Raw genomic sequence first — 20,548 nt, forward strand, 5'->3', positions numbered from 1 at the left:
GTCTTTCCAGTCGGATTTTCGTAGTACATTGGTGAAATGCTGCTACATTCGAAGATGAACAATACGTAATTTGTATTTACTTCGTTGTATAATGTATGAAAAATGCAGTGGTCGACACTCGGGGCAGAGAAAACGTTCGTCTTCCACCTCTTTTTTTAAAATTTATTTACTGATGCAGAGGTTTTGGCGCCAATATTTATCTTTGTGCCTGCAAAGTATGCCTGTATAGCGCTACATATGTTCGAATTTAATTGATGAAAGGAGAAAATATAAAAATGCAGTAAGTGAAACAGGCAAAAAGGAATACAAACGTCTCAAAAATGATATCGACAGGAAGTGCAAAATGGCTAAGCAGGGATGGCTAGAGGACAAATGTAAGGATGTAGAGGCCTATCTCACTAGGGGTAAGATAGATACCGCCTACAGGAAAATTAAAGAGACCTTTGGAGATAAGAGAACGACTTGTACGAATATCAAGAGCTCAGATGGAAACCCAGTTCTAAGCAAAGAAGGGAAAGCAGAAAGGTGGAAGGAGTATATAGAGGGTCTATACAAGGACGATGTACTTGAGGACAATATTACGGAAATGGAAGAGAATGTAGATGAAGATGAAATGGGAGATACGATACTGCGTGAAGAGTTTGACAGAGCACTGAAAGACCAGAGTCGAAACAAGGCCCCCGGAGTAGACAATATTCCATTGGAACTACTGACGGCCGTGGGAGAGCCAGTCCTGACAAAACTCTACCATCTGGTGAGCAAGATGTATGAAACAGGCGAAATACCCTCAGACTTCAAGAAGAATATAATAATTCCAATCCCAAAGAAAGCAGGTGTTGAAAGATGTGAAAATTACCGAACTATCAGCTTAATAAGTCACAGCTGCAAAATACTAACACAAATTCTTTACAGACGAATGGAAAAACTAGTAGAAGCCAACCTCGGGGAAGATCAGTTTGGATTCCGTAGAAACACTGGAACACGTGAGGCAATACTGACAATACGACTTATCTTAGAAGAAAGATTAAGGAAAGGCAAACCTACATTTCTAGCATTTGTAGACTTAGAGAAAGCTTTTGACAATGTTGACTGGAATACTCTCTTTCAAATTCTAAAGGTGGCAGGGGTAAAATACAGGGAGCGAAAGGCTATTTACAATTTGTACAGAAACCAGGTGGCAGTTATAAGAGTCGAGGGACATGAAAGGGAAGCAGTGGTTGGGAAGGGAGTAAGACAGGGTTGTAACCTCTCCCCAATGTTGTTCAATCTGTATATTGAGCAAGCAGTAAAGGAAACAAAAGAAAAATTCGGGGTAGGTATTAAAATTCATGGAGAAGAAATAAAAACTTTGAGGTTCGCCGATGACATTGTAATTCTGTCAGAGACAGCAAAGGACTTGGAAGAACAGTTGAATGGAATGGACAGTGTCTTGAAAGGAGGATATAAGATGAACATCAACAAAAGCAAAACAAGGATAATGGAATGTAGTCTAATTAAGTCTGGTGATGCTGAGGGAATTAGATTAGGAAATGAGGCACTTAAAGTAGTAAAGGAGTTTTGCTATTTGGGGAGCAAAATAACTAATGATGGTCGAAGTAGAGAGGATATAAAATGTAGGCTGGCAATGGCAAGGAAAGCGTTTCTGAAGAAGAGAAATTTGTTAACATCCAGTATTGATTTAAGTGTCAGGAAGTATTTGAAAGTATTCATATGGAGTGTAGCCATGTATGGAAGTGAAACATGGACGATAAATAGTTTGGACAAGAAGAGAATAGAAGCTTTCGAAATGTGGTGCTACAGAAGAATGCTGAAGATTAGATGGGTAGATCACATAACTAATGAGGAAGTATTGAATAGGATTGGGGAGAAGAGAAGTTTGTGGCACAACTTGACCAGAAGAAGGGATCGGTTGGTAGGACATGTTCTGAGGCATCAAGGGATCACCAATTTAGTATTGGAGGGCAGCGTGGAGGGTAAAAATCGTAGAGGGAGACCAAGAGATGAATACACTAAGCAGATTCAGAAGGATGTAGGCTGCAGTAGGTACTGGGAGATGAAAAAGCTTGCACAGGATAGAGTAGCATGGAGAGCTGCATCAAACCAGTCTCAGGACTGAAGACCACAACAACAACAACAACAACACATGTTCGACGGCAGAAGTTAGTTGTGGCGGCACCTACCAACATTTTTGAGAACTTCCGCTTTCGTTGCACTCGATTCTAAGCCGCAGGCGGTTTTTTGGATCACAAAAACCATAAAAAAAGTGCGGCTTAGATTCGAGTAAATACAGTAAATCATATTAAACTGTAGTAGTTGTTGCGAGAATAAATTACAGCTGCAAGACCAGTCATGAAGATAGTACCAACAGATGTCAGTAGATGGCAGGACGAACGAAGTTCGAGAATTGGACCGAATCGTGGTTGCGATCTTTTATTCATGTGTTAGTTGCTGTTGTTACAAATGACTTGCGCACTAGAAGGTATTGCAGTTTTTATCTCATAGTTGCTCCAGCACAGCACTATGGAAATGTTGGAGGGGGAACAATGGTACTATCTTGGCTGAGAACTAGAAGAATGCAGGGATGAGAATAGTGAGAGGGCAGCAAATAATGTCATAATTTTTTTTTTTTTTTTTTTGGAATCTGCCAAGTTTTAACTGCAGTTTGCCTGAATCCATCTGTAGTTGCAATTGAAATAACTTCAAACTGGACAAATACTGAAGGAGAAGTCTGGATACAGGCCAGTGGTGTACTTATTTATTTTGTGCTGCAATGTTGTTGATGCTCACTGGCACATGATGGGGACAAAAGGGGGTATGTCAGTTGCTGGTCCTACAAAGCCAATAAGAGAGCTGCGGCCAGACAATATATTTGGAAGCAAGAGACATTGTAACATTCTCACGTCAGTATAGAAGTGGAGCCCGAAATGTATTCGGATAAAAACAGCTGTGTTCTCAGGTCCCATGGTAACTACAGTCTCAGAAATCTCAATGTTGTTGTTGTTGTTGTTGTTGTTGTCTTCAGTCCTGAGACTGGTTTGATGCAGCTCTCCATGCTGATCTATCCTGTGTAAGCTCCTTCATCTCCCAGTACCTACCGCAACCTACATCCTTCTGAATCTGCTTAATGTATCCATCTCTTGGTCTCCCTCTACGATTTTTACCTTCCACACTGCCCTCCAATGCTAAATTTGTGATCCCTTGATGCCTCAGGACATGTCCTACCAACCGATCCCTTCTTTAGTCAAGTTGTGCCACAAACTTCTCTTCTCCCCAATCCTATTCAATACCTCCTCATTAGTTATGTGATCTACCCACCTAATCTTCAACATTCTTCTGTAGCACCACATTTCAAAAGCTTCTATTCTCTTCTTGTCCAAACTATTTATTGCCCATGTTTCACTTCCATACATGTCTACACTCCATACAAATACTTTCAGAAACGACTTTCTGACACTTAAATCAATACTGGATGTTAACAAATTTCTCTTCTTCAGAAACGCTTTCCTTGCCATTGCCAGCCTACATTTTATATCCTCTCTACTTCGACCATCATCAGTTATTTTGCTCCCCAAATAGCAAAACTCCTTTACTACTTTAAGTGCCTCATATCCTAATCTAATTCCCTCAGCATCACCCAACTTAATTCGACTACATTCCATTATCCTCGTTTTGCTTTTGTTGATGTTCATCTTATATCTTCCTTTCAAGACACTGTCCATTCCGTTCAACTGCTATTCCAGGTCCTTTGCTGTCTCTGACAGAATTACAATGTCATCGGTGAACCTCAAAGTTTTTATTTCTTCTCCCTGGATTTTAATACCTACTCTAAATTTTTCTTTTCTTTCCTTTACTGCTTGCTCAATATACAGATTGAATAACATTGGGGAGAGGCTACAACCCTGTCTCACTCCCTTCCCAACCACTGCTTCCGTTTCATGCCCCCCGGCTCTTGTAACTGCCATCTGGTTTCTGTACAAATTGTAAATAGCCTTTCGCTCCCTGTATTTTACCCCTGCCACCTTTAGAATTTGAAACATTGTCAAAAGCTTTCTCTAAGTCTACAAATGCTAGAAATGTAGGTTTACCTTTCCATAATCTTCCTTCTAAGATAAGTCTTAAGGTCAGTATTGCCTCACGTGTTCCAACATTTCTACGGAATCCAAACTGATCTTTCCCGAGGTCGGCTTCTGCCAGTTTTTCCATTCGTCTGTAAATAATTCGCGTTAGTATTTTGCAGCTGTGACTTATTAAACTGATAGTTCGATAATTTTCACATCTGTCAACACCTGCTTTCTTTGGGATTGGAATTATTATATTCTTCTTGAAGTCTGAGGGTATTTCGCCTGTCTCGTACATCTTGCTCACCAGATGGTAGAGTTTTGTCAGGACTGGCTCTCCCAAGGCCGTCAGTAGTTCTAATGGAATGTTGTCTACTCCCAGGGCCTTGTTTCGACTCAGGTCTTTCATTGTTCTGTCAAACTCTTCACGCAGTATCATATCTCCCATTTTATCTTCATCTACATCCTCTTCCATTTCCATAATATTGTCCTCAGGTACATCGCCCTTGTATAGACCCTCTATATACTCCTTCCACCTTTCTGCTTTCCCCTCTTTGCTTAGAACTGGGTTTCCATCTGAGTTCTTGATATTCATACAAGTGGCTCTCTTTCCTCCAAGGGTCTCTTTAATTTTCCTGTAGGCGGTATCTATCTTACCCCTAGTGAGATAAGCCTCTACATCCTTACATTTGTCCTCTAGCCATGCCTGCTTAGCCATTTTGCACTTCTTGTCGATCTCATTTTTGAGACGTTTGCAATCCTTTTTGCCTGCTTCATTTACTGCATTTTTATATTTTCTCTTGTCATCAATTAAATTCAATATTTCTTCTGTTACCCAAGGATTTCTACTAGCCCTCGTCTTTTTACCTACTTGATCCTCTCCCGCCTTCAGAGCTACCCATTCGTCTTCTATAGGGAGTTTGGGCAGAGATGCCTCTGTACTTCCGCCTCGACTGACATCTCTGCCCAAACTCTTTGCCTTTACAAATGTCTGCTTGTGTCTGTGTATGTGCGGATGGATCTGTGTGTGTGTGCGCGCGCGAGTGTGTACCTGCCTTTTTTTCCCCTAAGGTAAGTCTTTCCACTCCTGGGATTGGAATGACTCCTTACCCTCTCCCTTAAAACCCACATCCTTTTGTCTTTCCCTCTCCTTCCCTCTTTCCTGATGAAGCAACCGTTTGTTGCGAAAGCTTGAAATTTTGTGTGTGTGTGTGTGTGTTTTTTTATTGTGCCTATCTACCAGCGCTTTCCCGTTTGGTAAGTCATGGAATCTTTGTTTTTAATATATGTTAAAAATAAATTTTTCTCAGAAAGCTTCTTGGAAACAAGGGGATAGCCTCATAATCAGTGGAGCCTTATACTTGGGTAAACATGTTAATTTCCAAAAAGAAACAAGGGGAGTTGCAATAAGGTATGTAAACGAACGACTGATGTGGATAGATTTGACAGTGTCTAGCAAGAAAATTAGGATTGTGTCAGTATATTCGCATTGTATCAAGATAAGATGGATAGTTTTTATGACGCACTCAGTGATGTAGTTGTTAGAGTAAAGGACAAGGACAGTGTTCTGCTCATGGGTGATTTTAATGCCAGGATTGGAAATCGAACAGAAGGGTATGAAAAGGTTACGGGTGAATTTGGAGAGGATATGGAGCCCAACAGGAATGGGAAACAACTCTTGGATTTCTGTGCCAGTATGGGCTTAGTAATCACAAACTCCTTTTTTAAACATAAGAACATTCACCAGTATACTTGGGAAGGCAAGGGAACCAGATCTGTCATTGACTATATAATAACAGATCAGGAATTCAGGAAGGCTGTGAGGGACACACGTGTATTCAGGGGATTCTTTGATGACACTGATCATTATTTAATCTGCAGTGAAATTGGGATTGTGAGGCCGAAAGTGCAGGAGGTCAGGTCCATATGTAGGAGGATAAGAGTGGAGAAACTTCAGGATAAGGAAATCAGGCACAAGTACATAACAGCGATCTCAGAAAGGTACCAGTTAGTTGAATGTAGTCAATTACAGTCATTGGAAAAGGAATGGACAAGGTACAGGGACACAGTACTAGAAGTGGCTAAAGAATGTCTTGGAACAGTAGTGTGTAAAAGTAGGATGAAGCAAACAGTTTGGTGGAATGACACAGTCAAGGCAGCCTGTAAAAGGAAAAAGAAGGCATATCAAAAATGGCTACATACTAGAACTCAGGTAGACAGAGAAAGTTATGTTGAAGAAAGAAACAAAGCCAAACAGATAATTGCAGCACCCAAGAAGAAATCTTGGGAAGACTTTGGAAACAGGTTGGAGACTATGGGTCAAGCTGCTGGAAAACCATTCTGGAGTGTAATTAGTAGTCTCCGAAAGGGAGGTAAGAAGGAAATGACAAGTATTTTGGACAGGTCAGGAAAACTGCTGGTGAATCCTGTGGATGCCTTGGGCAGATGGAGGGAATATTTTGAAGAGTTGCTCAATGTAGATGAAAATACGATCAGTAATGTTTCAGATTTCGAGGTAGAATGGGATAGGAATGATGATGGAAATAGGATCACATTTGAGGAAGTGGAGAAAATGGTCAATAGATTGCAGTGCAATAAAGCAGCTGGGGTGGATGACATTAAGCCGGAACTCATCAAATACAGTGGAATGTCAGGTCTTAAATGGCTACACAGGATAATTGAAATGGCCTGGGAGTCGGGACAGGTTCCATCAGACTGGACAAAAGCAGTAATCACACCAATCTTTAAACATGGAAACAGAAAAGATTGTAACAACTACAGAGGTATCTCTTTAATCAGCGTTGTGGGTAAAATCTTCTCAGGTATTGTTGAAAGGAAAGTGCGAGTATTAGTTGAGGACCAATTGGATGAAAATCAGTGTGGGTTTAGGCCTCTTAGAGGTTGTCAGGCCCAGATCTTTAAATTACGGCAAATAATGGAGAAGTGTTATGAGTGGAACAGGGAATTGTATCAATGCTTTATAGATCTAGAAAAGGCATATGACCGGGTTCCTAGGAGGAAGTTATTGTCTGTTCTACGAGATTATGGAATAGGAGGCAAACTTTTACAAGCAATTGAAGGTCTTTACATGGATAGTCAGGCAGCAGTTAGAGTTGACGGTAAATTGAGTTCATGGTTCAGAGTAGTTTCAGGGGTAAGACAAGGCTGCAACCTGTCTCCACTGTTGTTCATATTATTTATGGATCATATGTTGAAAACAATAGACTGGCTGGGTGAGATTAAGATATGTGAACACAAAATAAGCAGTCTTGAATATGCGGATGACTTAGTTGTGATGGCAGATTCGATTGAAAGTTTGCAAAGTAATATTTCAGAGCTAGGTCAGAAATGTAAGGACTATGGTATGAAGATTAGCATCTCCAAAACGAAAGTAATGTCAGTGGGAAAGAAATATAAACGGATTGAGTGCCAAATAGGAGGAACAAAGTTAGAACAGGTGGACAGTTTCAAGTACTTAGGACGCATATTCTCACAGGATGGCAACATAGTGAAAGAACTGGAAGCGAGGTGTAGCAAAGCTAACGCAGTGAGCGCTCAGCTACGACCTACTAAGTTATCTGTGCACCGTTCAATCTTTCGACCAACTTTGTTGTATGGGAGCGAAAGCTGGGTGGATTCAGGTTACCTTATCAACAAGGTTGAGGTTATGGATATGAAAGTAGCTAGGGTGATTGCAGGTACTAGTAGATGGGAACAATGGCAGGAGGGTGTCCACAATGAGGAAATCAAAGAAAAACTGGGAATGAACTCTATAGATGTAGCAGTCAGGGCGAACAGGCTTAGATGGTGGGGTCATGTTACACGCATGGGAGAAGCAAGGTTACCCAAGAGACTCATGGGTTCAGCAGTAGAGGGTAGGAGGAGTCTAGGCAGACCAAGGAGAAGGTACCTGGATTCGGTTAAGAATGATTTTGAAGTAATAGGTTTAACATCAGAAGAGGCACCAATGTTAGCACTGAATAGGGGATCGTGGAGGAATTTTATAAGGGGGCTATGCTCCAGACTGAAAGCTGAAAGGCATAATCAGTCTTAAATGATGATGATGATGATGATGATGAACAAGGGGAGATGAGAGAGTTGAAAAGGAAGAGGAACATCACAAGAGTCCTGCAAGCGATATTGAAATTAAGTAATATTGCTTAACACTTTCAACACTGGCATGTGCTGTTGGTGGCTCACACTAGATCCTCCCATAGGGCAGCGGGCAGCGTGTACCACCAGTGGCTCAAGCTTCCCATCATACGGTGTGTGCCATTGGTGGCTCGCACTCAACTACCAATTCTGCTAGAGACCATGCAGAATATGGTGGCTGCCATGCAGTGACAAACTTTCATCTGAAGCACTGGGCAAGCTCATTTATTTGTTCAGAAGGGAATATCAATATTGTTTGCCTGCTTTTGGCCGGGTGGCGTCTCACTGCGATGACAGAAACGAGGCACACATCCTGCAAACTTTCTCAAAAGATTTTACAGAAACTATCCAGTAAAAAAGAAATCTTTTTGCCTTAATTACAGCTTTATTATGTCAGTTCCATGGTGATGTGCCCATCATTTCGTTAATGGTCATAGTTATTGTGATATTTGCAAATAAGTAAGACAGAGCACAAAAATCGAAAAGGTTCGCAATGAAAAATAGGGGTCACTTTGATTTTGAATTTTGGTGCATATTACATAATATGTTGCTGCATATGAAATGTAGGTAACATACTGAATTTTTATTTAGACTGGGTGGAGATCTCTGTCTGTCACCAGTTTCAAGAAATTTGATCTCACATAGCACACTGATTTGCAATTGTGCGCACCAGCAATAAAGCCAGAATGAAATATCCATAACATTGTTCATATTCCATAAACAGTTTGAGATACTGAAACAAGATTTTGGCAAATGGCGGCCTGCAAAGAGGACAGTATTTTTTCCATATGGTTATTATGCAAAACTTCATTATCTACATCATTAACTACATACCTTTTGATGAACAAACGTAATTTTTAAGACTGAAATACGAAATAGTGTGGGTTTTGGAACAACATAAGTGAAGAAATTACATGTTTATTCTTGTACAGATGATGCACTTTTTCATAAGCTACTGACCATACTTGTCCTCAGTTCCTCACTTAACAAAATACTGTTTCAGAATTCTTTCAAAATTGTGTCTGCACACTGTGTCAATGAGGTGACATCGTGTAAACTCTGCTGTGTATTGACAAAAAGAAGCAAATTTTTATATGGCAACAAGAGCAATGTAGGTTTATGTAGGTTTTAATCAAAATTGGCCCCTCATGATGCTTATCTGAAAGTTGTAAGTTGTTAACAAGTCTCGCAAAACTGAATTGCTGCTTTCGTTGCATCTTCTGCAGAATTCTTTTTACATAGTAACCAATATAGAGGTGACAGCTAATTTTTTTTTTTAATGGTCACCATGCATGTGTGTGTATGGAGGGGCTCCACTTAATAGTTACAAAAAATGTGGAGCACAGGCTTCAGTTTAGAACTTCCCCTCCAGTGCTTGGCATTTCCCCTACAGTGTGTTGACCACCTGCCCACCACCCCCGGTCCTATCACTCTCCCTATGGTTGCTCTGCCGAATGCACATCTACCAGTCATGATATTCTGCACATACTCTACCAGCAATACAACAATGTTTGATGTATTATTTATTAGACAGGTGCAACAAACAGCTGTTAATACAATTCTGTGTGAGAGAACTTTATGAAAAAAAAAAATGAGAAAGAACAATGTGTTATCAATCTAGCATAACATTATTTTATGTAATCTATTGCCTTTAAAGAAATGGGCATACGCCACTTTCAAAACACAAAAGTCAACATATTACAAAGTAGCCTAGGGCATTTGAATGAATACAACCACCGTCCAATAGCAAGAAACTGGAAAAGCAGTGCCGGCAGATGAGGGGAACCAAGAATACAGCTAGAAATCCAATTCTCAGTGCCGGAGTGAACAATTTTCTAGAACACTACACCGTGCCAAGGACATGATTCTTAAAAACAAACCCTTCAAAACACACACACACTTGCCAATTATGCTCAAGAAAAATGAAGTACTAGCAGGACAATACTGGAAGTAAAAATCACACAAAATTTATCTGTTGATAATTCAATGACCCTAAATGTTTTGCAAATTTGATTACTGATGTACATACCATAAAATTTTCTGTAGTTGGGGCTGTTTTCCTCGAAGATGAGGCTGTATGAAAAACAAAATTAAAGATTGTTAGTAAATTTGGTTGCTTATGACACTTGATAATTAAACAACTCAAAGAAATATAACTGCATAGGCTTCCGTGGCCAGAATCAGTTGACACAAACCTTTTTTTGAGAATCGTACCATGTCATAATCAAATCAGTAGACCCAGAAGAAGGCCACTGTAACCATGGCCGAAATGTGCGTTCTCCAATATATTTTTTTATATTATGACACAGTATAATACTCAGAAAACGTTTATGTTAACTCAATGACAATTAGTAAATTCTTAACCTAACTGAAGTATTTTTAATTATACTGTCAGTCCATGTTTTCTGTTCTAGTTTCATTAACCCTGACTATACCAAGATGGCAGGGGTGGGAAGGTACCTAATACTTTTTAATTATATCTTCTACCAGATTCAATAACTGTTTTAACTTCATCCAGTTAAACTTAATCTAACTATTTCAGTAATAGTAGTAAGTATGACTTTTCACAACAAATAGAACAGTCTATATTTCCAGATACTGGATCCAACTTACTTATCTTTAAAACTTTAAAAGGTTTGTTGTTATCAAAGGGTAAAAAAAAAACCTTAATTTTATTTATTTAAATTCTTTTGTGGTGTTCATAAAATAACCACCCCTGCACTGAATAGTAAAATATAATCAGTGGGCTTAATTTAAAGTTATTTGTTCGCTGTCTTGAAATACAATGCACCAGCCAAAATGAAGCCCCACAGTGCATGCTCTTCTCAAACACCAGATGAGTTGATTAACGTTCATAAACAGCTGGAATCGCCCTGACTACTGTCAAACAATTGGCAGCTGTTGTGAGTTGGTGTGTTGGAAGAGCTCTCCAGAGGTCGTTCTTGGGTCATTCTGGCAAATGGCAGTAAAGATTCAGAAGGCCAGTCTTGCAAGTGGAGTTTCAACAAACCTCACGATTTGCAGCATTGTCCCCACAACAGATCATGGTGCTTTCATTCTGAGTCAAGTAGAAGGACTGGATCAGAGACTTCCAAAGTTCTGTGACAAGCTAGGCTGTGACTTCCTGGACTTGCGCCATTGGGGGTTGAGAACTGTATAGTTCCCCTACATAGGTCAGTTGTCCACTACACATCAGAGGCTGCTACTTAGGTAGCTGACTGTGTGAGGTTTTTTAGATTAGGTGACTCTCCATCCAATCCAAATAAAGATAGCTATAGGAAACAAAGAAGTATCAGTGTAAGATTGAAAGAGATGCCTCCCACAGTTGAAGAGTATTAAAATCCTAATGGTGAACTGCCAAAGCAAACGCAACAAAATGTCAAAGAGTTTGAAGCGCTGATGAAAAGCAGTGGAGCTCATATAATACTACATATAGAAAGCTGGTTGAAAGCTGAAATTGATAGCAGTAAGATTTTTGGGGAAAATTTAAGCGTACATCGAAAGAATAGGCAAATGGGGGGTCAACAGAAGTGTCAGATTCCACCCGTCTCCATGACGTATGGGTGTTGTGGTGTGTGACATCACATTACAGCGTGGAGTTTATGAGTTGGTTGTGTTTGCAGATGTCGTCTTGTTGTGTTTGATGGCAACCCCCCCCCCCACCCCTTCCTGTGTGTGTGTGTGTGTGTGTGTGTGTGTGTGTGTGTGTGTGTGTGTTTGGGATGGCCGACCTACTTTGCAGCGCCAAAATTTGTTGGTTGTAAGTTATTTTTTTTTTTTTGTCTATTTTTCTCAAGTTGTAATGTTTTGTGTATTTATTGTGTATTATATACGTAGCAATGTTTGACTTTTGACTTTTTGAGGTGTTGTGCTTTTGGTTTCGGTTTTCATAGTTGTAGTTGTTAGATTTTTTTCATATCAATAGTTATGGTTGACCAAGGGAAGTGTCCAATTCCTGTAAATTTTTGTAATTATTGTTTTTGGTTCATCGTTTTGTGTTTTTTGGGATTGCATGGTTTTTTTTTTTTTTTTTTTTTTTTTTTTTTTTTTTTTTTTTTTTTTTTTTTTTTTGCTTGGCCCCTCCCTAAAACCCACAATTTCCCATGGTTGGAGGGAGACGTTATTGTCTTATACATATTTTCGTGTTTGTTGCCATGTGTATGTAGTGATATCATAGGCACCATATTGGACACACTTAGAATAGTCATTTCTGCCATATTGATGAAGTCATGGATCAAAGCAGATGGGTGGAATCTGACACTTCCATAATCCCCACAAATGGGAAATGGAGGTGGTGTATTTGTTGCAGTAGACAAGAAACTCAAATCCACAAAGATAGAAATTGAAGCTGAATGTGAGATTGGGCAAGACTCAGTACCGAGTGGGGAGGGGCATAAAAATCCTCCTATCGCCTACCAGACTCATCTGACGTAACTGAAAACTGTAGAGAAAACCTCAGTTCACTTGTGGGTAAGTTCCCCAATCATACTGTAATCATGCTTGGAGACTTTAATCATCCAACAATTAATTAGGAAAATTACAATTTGTTTAGTGGTGGGCGTGATAAAGACATCCTGTGAAATTTTGCTAAATGCTTTCTCAGGAAACTACCAAGAACAGATAGTTAGGAACCCCACTCATGAAGGACCCCTGACCCATCAGAGGATGGGCACATTGAAACTAGTATCAGTGACCATGACACAGTTATGGCAACAATGATAACTAAAATACAGAAGGACAACTAAACGAAGCAGCAAGATATATATGTGTTAAGTAAATTGTATGAAAAATCAGTAGTGTCATATCTCAATGAGGAACTTGAAACTTTCAGCACAGGGCGGGGGCATGTAGAGGATATCTGGCTATAATTTAAAGTAACAGTTGACCATGCACTGGATGTATATTACCCTGTGGAATAGTTCTTAAAGGAAGGGAACCTCTGTGGTAAACAGCCACTGTAAAGGGACTTCAAAAGAAACAGAGATCACTGAATAATAGGTGTAAAACAAAGCGTTGGGCTGTAGATAGAGGGATGTTGAATGAAACATGTTTGGCTGACAAGAGAGCAATGAGTAGGGACAGGAAAAATTCTTTTAAACGATAACACGACGAATAACGCAAATCTGGTGGTTTTTAAGGAAATATCGCAAATACAGCTGTTTTTACAGAGGTAACACGAATTCTGCGGTTTTTAAGGAAGTAACGCAAAATTGGAGTTTTTCAACAAAATTTCTCTGTGTCCTCGTAAGAAGTGTCATAAATCTAGTGACGTTTCATGTTGAAATGTTCAATGTTCAACTGTCACACTACCTTTTGCAGTCGTGACGTAACTAGTGGCCTTTCAACTATCAACTTTTGCGTAAAAAAATTTGCAAATTTGTGGTAAGTTCTTATGGGACCAAACTGCTTAGGTCATTGGTTCGTAACCTTACACACTACTTAATCCAAATTAAACTAACTTTTGCTATGGACAACATACACACCCATGCCTGGAGGACTCGAACCTCAGACAGGGGGAGCCGTGCAGATTGTGGCAAGATGCCTCATACCGCGCGGCTCAACTTTTGCGAGCACGTACGAACAACCACTGTGTTTTTTGATTATTTATTTCTTTTGCAGTGCATGTGCCGCAGTGTGCCGTTTCAAAGCAATGGCGCAATGAAAATTTATCACAAACACATCTCCAATGTTTATTAAATGTGGTTAATAATGCAGCAACGATATAAAGCTTGAAGAAAAGTGATCATTGAGACGAGACAGTAGCCGAATGAGTAAGCCATGACGTAACGGATAGTTTCGTGGTTTACGATATGAATGGATGTAAGTTTGAGTTCCACTGCATGCAAATATACACTCCTGGAAATGGAAAAAAGAACATATTGACACCGGTGTGTCAGACCCACCATACTTGCTCCGGACACTGCGAGAGGGCTGTACAAGCAATGATCACACGCACGGCACAGCGGACACACCAGGAACCGCGGTGTTGGCCGTCGAATGGCGCTAGCTGCGCAGCATTTGTGCACCGCCGCCGTCAGTGTCAGCCAGTTTGCCGTGGCATACAGAGCTCCATCGCAGTCTTTAACACTGGTAGCATGCCGCGACAGCGTGGACGTGAACCGTATGTGCAGTTGACGGACTTTGAGCGAGGGCGTATAGTGGGCATGCAGGAGGCCGGGTGGACGTACCGCCGAATTGCTCAACACGTGGGGCGTGAGGTCTCCACAGTACATCGATGTTGTCGCCAGTGGGCGGCGGAAGGTACACGTGCCCGTCGACCTGGGACCGGACCGCAGCGACGCACGGATGCACGCCAAGACCGTAGGATCCTACGCAGTGCCGTAGGGGACCGCACCGCCACTTCCCAGCAAATTAGGGACACCGTTGCTCCTGGGGTATCGGCGAGGACCATTCGCAACCGTCTCCATGAAGCTGGGCTACGGTACCGCACACCGTTAGGCCGTCTTCCGCTCACGCCCCAACATCGTGAAGCCCGCCTCCAGTGGTGTCGTGACAGGCGTGAATGGAGGGACGAATGGAGACGTGTCGTCTTCAGCGATAAGAGTCGCTTCTGCCTTGGTGCCAATGATGGTCGTATGCGTGTTTGGCGCCGTGCAGGTGAGCGCCACAATCAGGACTGCATACGACCGAGGCACACAGGGCCAACACCCGGCATCATGGTGTGGGGAGCGATCTGCTACACTGGCCGTACACCACTGGTGATCATCGAGGGGACACTGAATAGTGCACGGTACATCCAAACCGTCATCGAACCCATCGTTCTACCATTCCTAGACCGGCAAGGGAACTTGCTGTTCCAACAGGACAATGCACGTCCGCATGTATCCCGTGCCACCCAACGTGCTCTAGAAGGTGTAAGTCAACTACCCTGGCCAGCAGGATCTCCGGATCTGTCCCCCATTGAGCATGTTTGGGACTGGATGAAGCGTCGTCTCACGCGGTCTGCACGTCCAGCACGAACGCTGGTCCAACTGAGGCGCCAGGTGGAAATGGCATGGCAAGCCGTTCCACAGGACCACATCCAGCATCTCTACGATCGTCTCCATGGGAGAATAGCAGCCTGCATTGCTGCGAAAGGTGGATATACACTGTACTAGTGCCGACCTTGTGCATGCTCTGTTGCCTGTGTCTATGTGCCTGTGGTTCTGTCAGTGTGATCATGTGATGTATCTGACCCCAGGAATGTGTCAATAAAGTTTCCCCTTCCTGGGACAATGAATTCACGGTGTTCTTATTTCTATTTCCAGGAGTGTATATATATTTTCCATTGTAGCATTGTTGACACAGTCTAGGTCTTTGGTTATGAATGTAATGCAAGTATATGGAAGGAGGGTGAGTGCGAACACTACCAACACCATCATAATCATTGAGGTTACAACTCTACGACTTTTCACAGTAAAAGTACAGGAAAAAATCTGAAAGTGTAATACAAGCATGTTCTGCAATAAATGATGCATTTCCATCTGATTAGAGATCGAAGAATGAAATAAATATTTGGGTGTTTATTTCCAAATATGTGATGAGTTCCGAATGGCTGGCGAGGCAGATATCTTACAGGACAGCGTTCATTTCTAGGACGGAAACGAGCAGCTATAAAATTCATCTTTTTGGATTTCCAGCACGCTGGATTAATAACAGGACAGCAACTTGAGTTAATCAGTTTGATGCAGAAAACAGCCAAAGTTGCAAAATTCAGTTACTTTTGTTGAATTGATAATCAGTTTCACATATCAGAACCCTTTCTCAAATCACCCAAACAAAGAAAAAGGTGTACTCCGTGATAGTACGCAAACCACGTTAAAATTGTGCACGATTGTGCTTAAGCCATTAGTCAAGTTTTCAGAGACCATTCATTGGCAGGACAACTGTTTTACGCATGCTCGCTGCCAACCCTTATGAATGAGTGCGTATTTTCCTGCGTGTATTAATTTACAAAAATTTTAATTAATATCCATACAATGGATTTCAAATTTCATTGAAATAAGGTTCATTTAAGCAGCTTGCTGCGCATGCGCAGAGCTGAAATCGCATATAAGCAGCGCCTACTCCTGCTTCTGGCTACTTGGGAGTGTGGGTGTTTGGTGTATAAACAGTGAGAGAAAGCAGCCAGCATCTACCCGGAAAAATTTTTCTGAAGTGCCAAGCTGGCAGATTCGTGGATGCGCATAGCTGTTTGAGTTAGAGTGGGGGTACACTTCACTTGACTCATGTTTTGCTTGTGGCACGTTTTTCAATCGTTTCGAAGCTATTGCAGTTCCCACGTTCGGATATTTCCGTTACACTTCATTGTTAATACTGAGGTAAGCATGTCAGATGTTTTGCCTGTTTTCATCCCTTTGTCCAGATCTTGGTAAAAACAGCTGAAAATGCAGTACGTAAATAAGTCTTACTACCAGTTGTATATATATGTGTGTGTGTGTGTGTGTGTGTGTGTGTGTGTAGGGGGGGGGGGGGGGGGGGAACCTACGTTAAAAGAAAGTATTTTTCTACTGAAGACTGATGGAAAATGGAATTTAAAACTCAAAACTTGTACTGAAACATATCATAAACTTTGTTTCCAAGCTACATCTGACTGAACATTAAAAAAAAAAAAAAAATTAATTTTTTCTTATTTTTAACCAAAGTTAAATACCTTTTGCAAACATTTATAAGAATTTTGTTACTTAGGAATACTTAAAAAAATAACCTTCAAGTTTTTTTGGTGATATTCGTACAGAAAAATCTCCTGGGTATGCAGCCAAGACATTTTATTTATTAAGAATAGCATTGCAAAGGCAGAGATTTTTCTTTAAATTAAAAGATTTTCTTCTAAGTTTCATTATTGCAATTCCATAAGAAATTTCAACCATTTAACATGAATATTTAAGTCGATGAGAAAAATTATCGTGTGTTGACTGCAAACCTGAAAAAAGGAAAGTTCTATATATTTTTTAATCTGCTGGATACACCATTGATAAATTATTTTTTTCCCAGTATTTAAAATACATGTATCACTCCACACCATTGCAGCCAAGCGCAGCAACAGTATATACAAATTTTAAAAATTTATATAATAGTCTCTGTTGCACATACTTTAATGGTGACACGTTTCACGCTCCTAGCAGATCTTCATATCATTCTTGAGCCGCGGAGACCAGCTTCTGTGGTCTCCACGGCTCAAGAACAATATGAAGAAGTGGGAAACATGTCATCAATAAAATATCTGCATCATACTGTTATTTTCATTCTTACTTTGGTGTTTCTTTTTAAATAATTATTTGTGTCAAAAATTTTTCTTAAAATAATTTCTCTCTACACGTCTCTTGTTTGGCCCTCCCTATCTTAGGAATAGTTCCATTTTCAACATAACATTGAAAAATGGTTAAATACGACAAAACTAGATAAGTGATAATAGAAAAAGCTTGCCAGAAAATAACACCGACAAATAACGCCGAAAAGTGCAAAAAATAACTCCGATTTTGGCCATAAAATAACACCGATTTTTTCCTGTCCCTAGCAATGAGATATGCCTTCAACAACTACTGTAGTAGAATATTGTCAAGCGATCTTTCACAGACCCCAAAGACATTCTGGCCACGTGTAAAGGCTGTTAATGACACCAAAGTTAGTATCCAATCACTACTAAATGAGACAGCAACTGAAATTGAGGGTAGCAAAGCAAAAGCTGAAATGCTTAACTCTGTTTTCAAATGTTCCTTTACAAAAGAAAACCCAGGAGACATGCCCCAACGTCATCCTCGTATCACTGAAAAGATGAATGAAATAAGTATTAGTGTCAGTGGTGCTGAGAAACAGCTGAGATCATTAAAATTGAACAAGCTCCAAGTCCCAATGGAATCACTGTCAGATTCTATAATGAATTTGCAGCTAGGTTAGTCCCTCTTCAAACTATAATCTATTGTCGAGCCCCCGAACGAAAAGCCATGTCCTGTTCTTGCAAAAAGGCACAGGTCACACACGTCTACAAGAAGGGTAACATTCAATATCCTTGCCATCGATTTGTTTTACAACCTTAGAACATAGTCTGAGCTCAAACATAATGAGCTATCTTGAACAGAATGACCCCCTCAATGCCAACCAGAGCGGATTTCGAAAATATCATTCCTGTGAAACCCAACTCGCACTTTTCTCGCATGACATAGTGAAAGCTTCGGATCATGGCAACCAGTTAGATGCAGTATTTCTTGATTTCCGAAAAGCATTTGACTCAGTACCACACCTACACTTATTGTCAGAAGTACAATCACATGGGGTATCAAGTGAAATTTGTGACTGGATTGAGTACTTGTTGGTAGGGAGGACAAAGCATGTTATCTTGGATGGAGAGACATCGTCAGATGTAGAAGTAACTTTTGGGACTCTTTCCATTCAGGTTGTATATTAATGGCCTTGCAGACAATATTAATAGTAAAATCAGGCATTTTCAATCAGATCTTGATAAGATTTGAGTGTGGTGCAGGATTGGCAACTTGCTCTAAATGTTCAGAAAAGTAAAATTGTGCACTTCACAAAATGAAAAAACATAGTACCCTGTGACTATAATATCAATGAGTCACTGTTGGAATCGGCAAACTCATGCAAACAGCTGGGTTTAACACTTTATAACCATATAGTTTCAGTCGAGGGTAAAGCAGGTGGTAGACTTCGGTTTATTGGTAGAATAGTGGGGAAGAGCAATCAGTCTACAAAAGCGATTTCTTACAAATCACTCTTGCAGCCAGTTCTAGAATATTGCTCAAGTGTGTGGGACCCATACCAGATAGGATACAGAGGATACTTAATGTATAAGGGAAGGGTAGCAAGATTTGTCAGAGGTTTGTTTAATCTGTGGGAGAGAGTAATAGAGATACTGAAGTAACTGTATAGGCAGACTCTTGAAGACAGGTGTACACTACCCTGAGAAAATCTGTAAACAAATTTTCAAGAACCAGCTTTAAATGATTATTCTACGGATATACTACAACCACCTACGTATCCTCACATAAGGATTGTGAGGATAAGATTAGAATAATTACTGCATGCACGGAGGCATTCAAACATCATCCTTCCCACAGTCCATACATGAATGAAACAGGAAGAAACCCTAATAAATGGGGCAATGGGAAATACCTTCTGCCACACACCTCACAGTGCTTTCCAGAACGTAGATGTAGACATGGATCAACACATGAATGTGGCTCCAGCACATGATCGGTGCCAAAATTGGACCACTTCTTCATAACAAAAGAAACAAAAAGACAGCAAATGTGAAAGTGGGATGAAGACAGCAACGTTTAGTCACTGTACCGCATTGACATTAGTTAATACTCTCATTATGTGGGCCAGAGGGGGGTTTTAGTACGGTGATATTACTGCTTCAAGAAAAATTCTAAATGCAGTGCAAAAGAAGTCAGCTCCTCTCAGAAGCTTATCAACATCACAGACTATTTTAAGAAATAAACAGCCTACAGTACTTCTGCACAGAATATGGATAAACTTTCAAACAAAGAATACAAGGTTGAAAATATCTCTAATTATTTGTGCCTCTTCTCTCCTACATTACCACAAAGAATCAGGAGTGCAGCATATTATTTTTCTGTGTGTCTACTGAGAATATCTATATAGCTTGATTATCTCATTGTCAATCTTGATCACATTCAGGCCAATTGCATTCAGATTAAATTATTTGACTTATTTAGCTGCACAGTTTATAGGCGTATTTGCATGTCCATGTTGTGGAATTTACATTAACAAGGCATGTGAGTTACTGAATTTGTTTGTACTATGTCAACTTCATCCTAGGTATTTATCGAATTCATAAATCATAATGCGAGCTGGAAAAATTAGATTTAAGTGGTGTTATGAAATACAACAACTGTGTCACAAGGTCCCCACCAGAACACCATAGATAAACACTTGTTTACATTCTGCCATCAAGTTAGTTTTTAAGTCAAGAATGATTGCCCACACATGAGAAGACACTTATGTCTTGCTACTTCATAGAACTGCCAATTCTGTAACGATGGGGGTAAAGAGAAGGAAGAGTAGGGTTTAATATCCCATCAAAAGCGAAGTCTTCAGAAACTGAGCAAAAGTGCAGGGGTAGGGGGCATAGTGGGTAGTACATTGTCATCGTCTTCTTCTTCTTCTTCTTCGTCTTCAGTCTGAAGACCGATTTGATGCAGCACTCAACACGAGTCTATCCTGTGCAAGCCTCTTCACCTCTGAATAAATACTCCAACCTATCTCCATTTGAATCTGCTTATTATACTGTTCTCTTGGTCTCCCTCTACAACTTTTAGCACTCACACTTCCCTCAAAAAAAAAAAAAAAAAAAA

At 40.4% G+C, this 20,548-nt stretch overlaps 1 protein-coding gene across 4 annotated transcripts in view; it reads right to left on the reverse strand.

Annotated features, from left to right (window-relative positions):
• LOC124802336 overlaps nt 1–20,548 on the reverse strand; it is an 85,871-nt gene that overhangs the window by 36,230 nt on the left and 29,093 nt on the right. For all 4 annotated transcript variants that reach the window (XM_047263144.1, XM_047263143.1, XM_047263145.1 and 1 more), the window contains one exon: nt 10,240–10,283. In XM_047263144.1, the coding sequence (XP_047119100.1) occupies nt 10,240–10,283 (44 nt within the window). The remainder of the gene's footprint in view (nt 1–10,239; nt 10,284–20,548) is intronic.

Source organism: Schistocerca piceifrons, chromosome 1 (genome assembly GCF_021461385.2).
Source record: "Schistocerca piceifrons isolate TAMUIC-IGC-003096 chromosome 1, iqSchPice1.1, whole genome shotgun sequence".
NCBI lineage: Eukaryota > Metazoa > Arthropoda > Insecta > Orthoptera > Acrididae > Schistocerca > Schistocerca piceifrons.